Source organism: Mustela putorius, unplaced genomic scaffold (assembly GCF_011764305.1).
Source record: "Mustela putorius furo isolate JIRA1106 unplaced genomic scaffold, ASM1176430v1.1 tig00000281_pilon_pilon_pilon, whole genome shotgun sequence".
Taxonomy (NCBI): Eukaryota; Metazoa; Chordata; class Mammalia; order Carnivora; family Mustelidae; genus Mustela; species Mustela putorius.
The window spans coordinates 17,663,082-17,665,443 of NW_025421343.1; the positions used below are offsets into that span (position 1 = coordinate 17,663,082).

Below are 2,362 nucleotides of genomic sequence, written 5' to 3' on the forward strand. Positions count from 1 at the left end.
GTCAATTGATTTTTGACAAGAATGCCAAGCCCATGCAGGGGGGAAAAACACGATCTCCATAAATGGTGCAGGGACAAGTAGATTTCCACAGGCAAAGGACTGAAGTTGGACCTCTACCTTATACCACATGCAAAAATTAACTCCAAATGGATCAATGACTTTAATATAAAAGCTAAAACCATAAAATTCTTAAGAGAAAATACAGAAGTAAACCCTCATGATGTCCTACTTGGCAACAGATTATTGGATTTGACAAAAAGGCATAAAAACAGAAGAAAAATGTAGTTAGATCGGACTTCATCAAAATTTAAAATTTTGTGCATCAAAGGACATTATTTTTTTAAGATTTTATTTTATTTGTTTAAGATTTTATTTATTTATGTGACAGAGAGAGAGAGATGGCAAGAGAGGGAACACAAGCATGGGGAGTGGGAAAGGGAGAAGCAGGCTTCCACCTGAGCCGGGATCCCGAGGCGTGGCTCCATCCCAGGACCTTGGGATCATGACCTGAGCCGAAGGAAGATGCTTAATGACTGAGCCACCCAGGCACCCATTATGATTTTATGTTTAATTGGTCTCTACACCCAACGTGGGGCTCAAACTCAACCCATATTAAGAGCCACACGCTCCACCGACTGAGCCAGCCAGGTGCCCCAAAGGACATTATTGAGAACGTAAAAAGACAACCAATAGAATAGGAGAAAACATTTATAAATCTTACATGTGATAAAGGTTTAATAGCCAGAATATGTAAACTACTCCTACAAATCAACAACAGAAAAACAAAACTCAGTTTAAAAATATACAAAGGGTCCAAATAGACCTTTCTCCAAAGAAGATACACAAAGGGCCAATAAGCCCACGAAAAGATGTTCACCATCATTGGTTAGGGAAATGCAAATCAAAACCTCAGTGATGTCGGGTTTGGCCTTGGCAACCACAGCCTGGCCCAATGTGGTTCCAGATTCTGCCCGGGATCAACGTCATGGCCCTGTGCTTGTTCATCCCCAGTAAAGCCTCTGAACACATTCACAGGTTCACTAATGGGGGCAAGGAAAAAAGGTTGGCCCATTATTCATGTCAGTGGAGCTTGATGGAAAGAGATAGGCGGGTCTCTGGAGTTAATCGTTACCATGTGTCAAGGGGTTTGGAGAACATCGATCAAGGAAGCATTTTCCCGCTTGATGAAAAATAATTCGGTTATGCTCATCTACCCCCTCTAGAAGGGTACGTACTGTATTCATGTACCTCATGGTAAAACCAAAGAAGAAAGTAAAATCCAAACCAAACCAAATAAGAACCACAGCGACATACTACTTCATCCCCAAGTGTTGGAGAGGAGGCAGGGACATTCGAACCTGAGGGCCGCCGATTGGAAGGCCGAGTGGGGCAGCCGCTGTGGAAAACAGTTCGGTGATCTGTCAAAACGCTAAGCATCCAGTTACCGTACGACTCAGCAAATTCCAGTCCTAGGTATAAATCCAAAAGAATTGAAAACAGAGGCTCAAACAGATACTTGCACACTAATGTTCATCGCAGCATTCTTAATCATAGCTGAAAGGTGGGTGCAACCAAGATGTCCATCAACAGATGTCTGGAGACGCAAAGTATGGCGTCTACACCCGCTGGAGGATTATTGAGTCTTACAAGGGGTCTGACGTGCTGACACACGCTACAACATGAAGGGACCTCGAGAGCGCTTTGCTGACTGAAGCAAACACAAGAGGACAGATATGGTAGCTTCCACTCAGCTGAGGTGCCTGGCTTAGGCACGTTCAGAAAGCAGACAGAAAGCAGAATGGTGGTCACTGGGGATGGGGCAGGGGAGGAACAGGGAGCTAAGCTTAAAGGGCACAGAGTGTCCGTTTGAGGTGACAAAGCAGCTTTGGAAATAGATAGGGTGATGGTTGCGCCATGTCGTGAAGGTGGGAAAAGCCACCAAGCTGCACACTTTTTTAAAAAATGACGATGGGGAGAAATGTGTGGGTGACAGTCTCACCACAGGTTCAGGAACATGGTGGGATGAGCCACTGGCCCCTGCAGGCCATCGATGGTCCCCCAGCCACATTCCTCCCCAGCGTGGGGGACAGTATTCCAGAGTGGAGGGCCCTCGCCTGGGCCCCAGAGGTGCCCATGCGATCCCCATGACGAGACCGAGGGTGGGCCTTGGGCTCCACGGGGACCCGTCCTGGGGTCACAGCAGTGTGGCTGCTGGAGATGTTCCTGAGGCAAACTGGAACGGCCATGCAGCCTTCCGGCCAACCCAGAGCTGCTGACCACCGGTGGGCTTCCGAGCATCTGATGTCTCTCTGGCACAAAATGTTCACCCTTTTAGGGGAGGGGAGTAACAATAACGAAAGAA

The 2,362-nt window shown here is 47.0% G+C and overlaps 1 protein-coding gene across 1 annotated transcript; it reads left to right on the forward strand.

Annotated features, from left to right (window-relative positions):
• The first annotated feature begins 868 nt into the window (after positions 1–868).
• LOC123391798 (NADH dehydrogenase [ubiquinone] 1 alpha subcomplex subunit 1-like) lies at positions 869–1,516 on the forward strand. The gene has a single exon (XM_045079338.1). It carries the CDS (start codon positions 953–955, stop codon positions 1,193–1,195), a length of 243 nt encoding a protein of 80 aa, XP_044935273.1. The 5' UTR covers positions 869–952; the 3' UTR covers positions 1,196–1,516.
• The last annotated feature ends 846 nt before the right edge of the window (positions 1,517–2,362 follow it).

Coding starts and splice junctions, on each gene's coding strand:
- LOC123391798 (XM_045079338.1), top strand. CDS start 953: ATGTGGTTCCAGATTCTGCCCGGGATCAACGTCATGGCCCTGTGCTTG.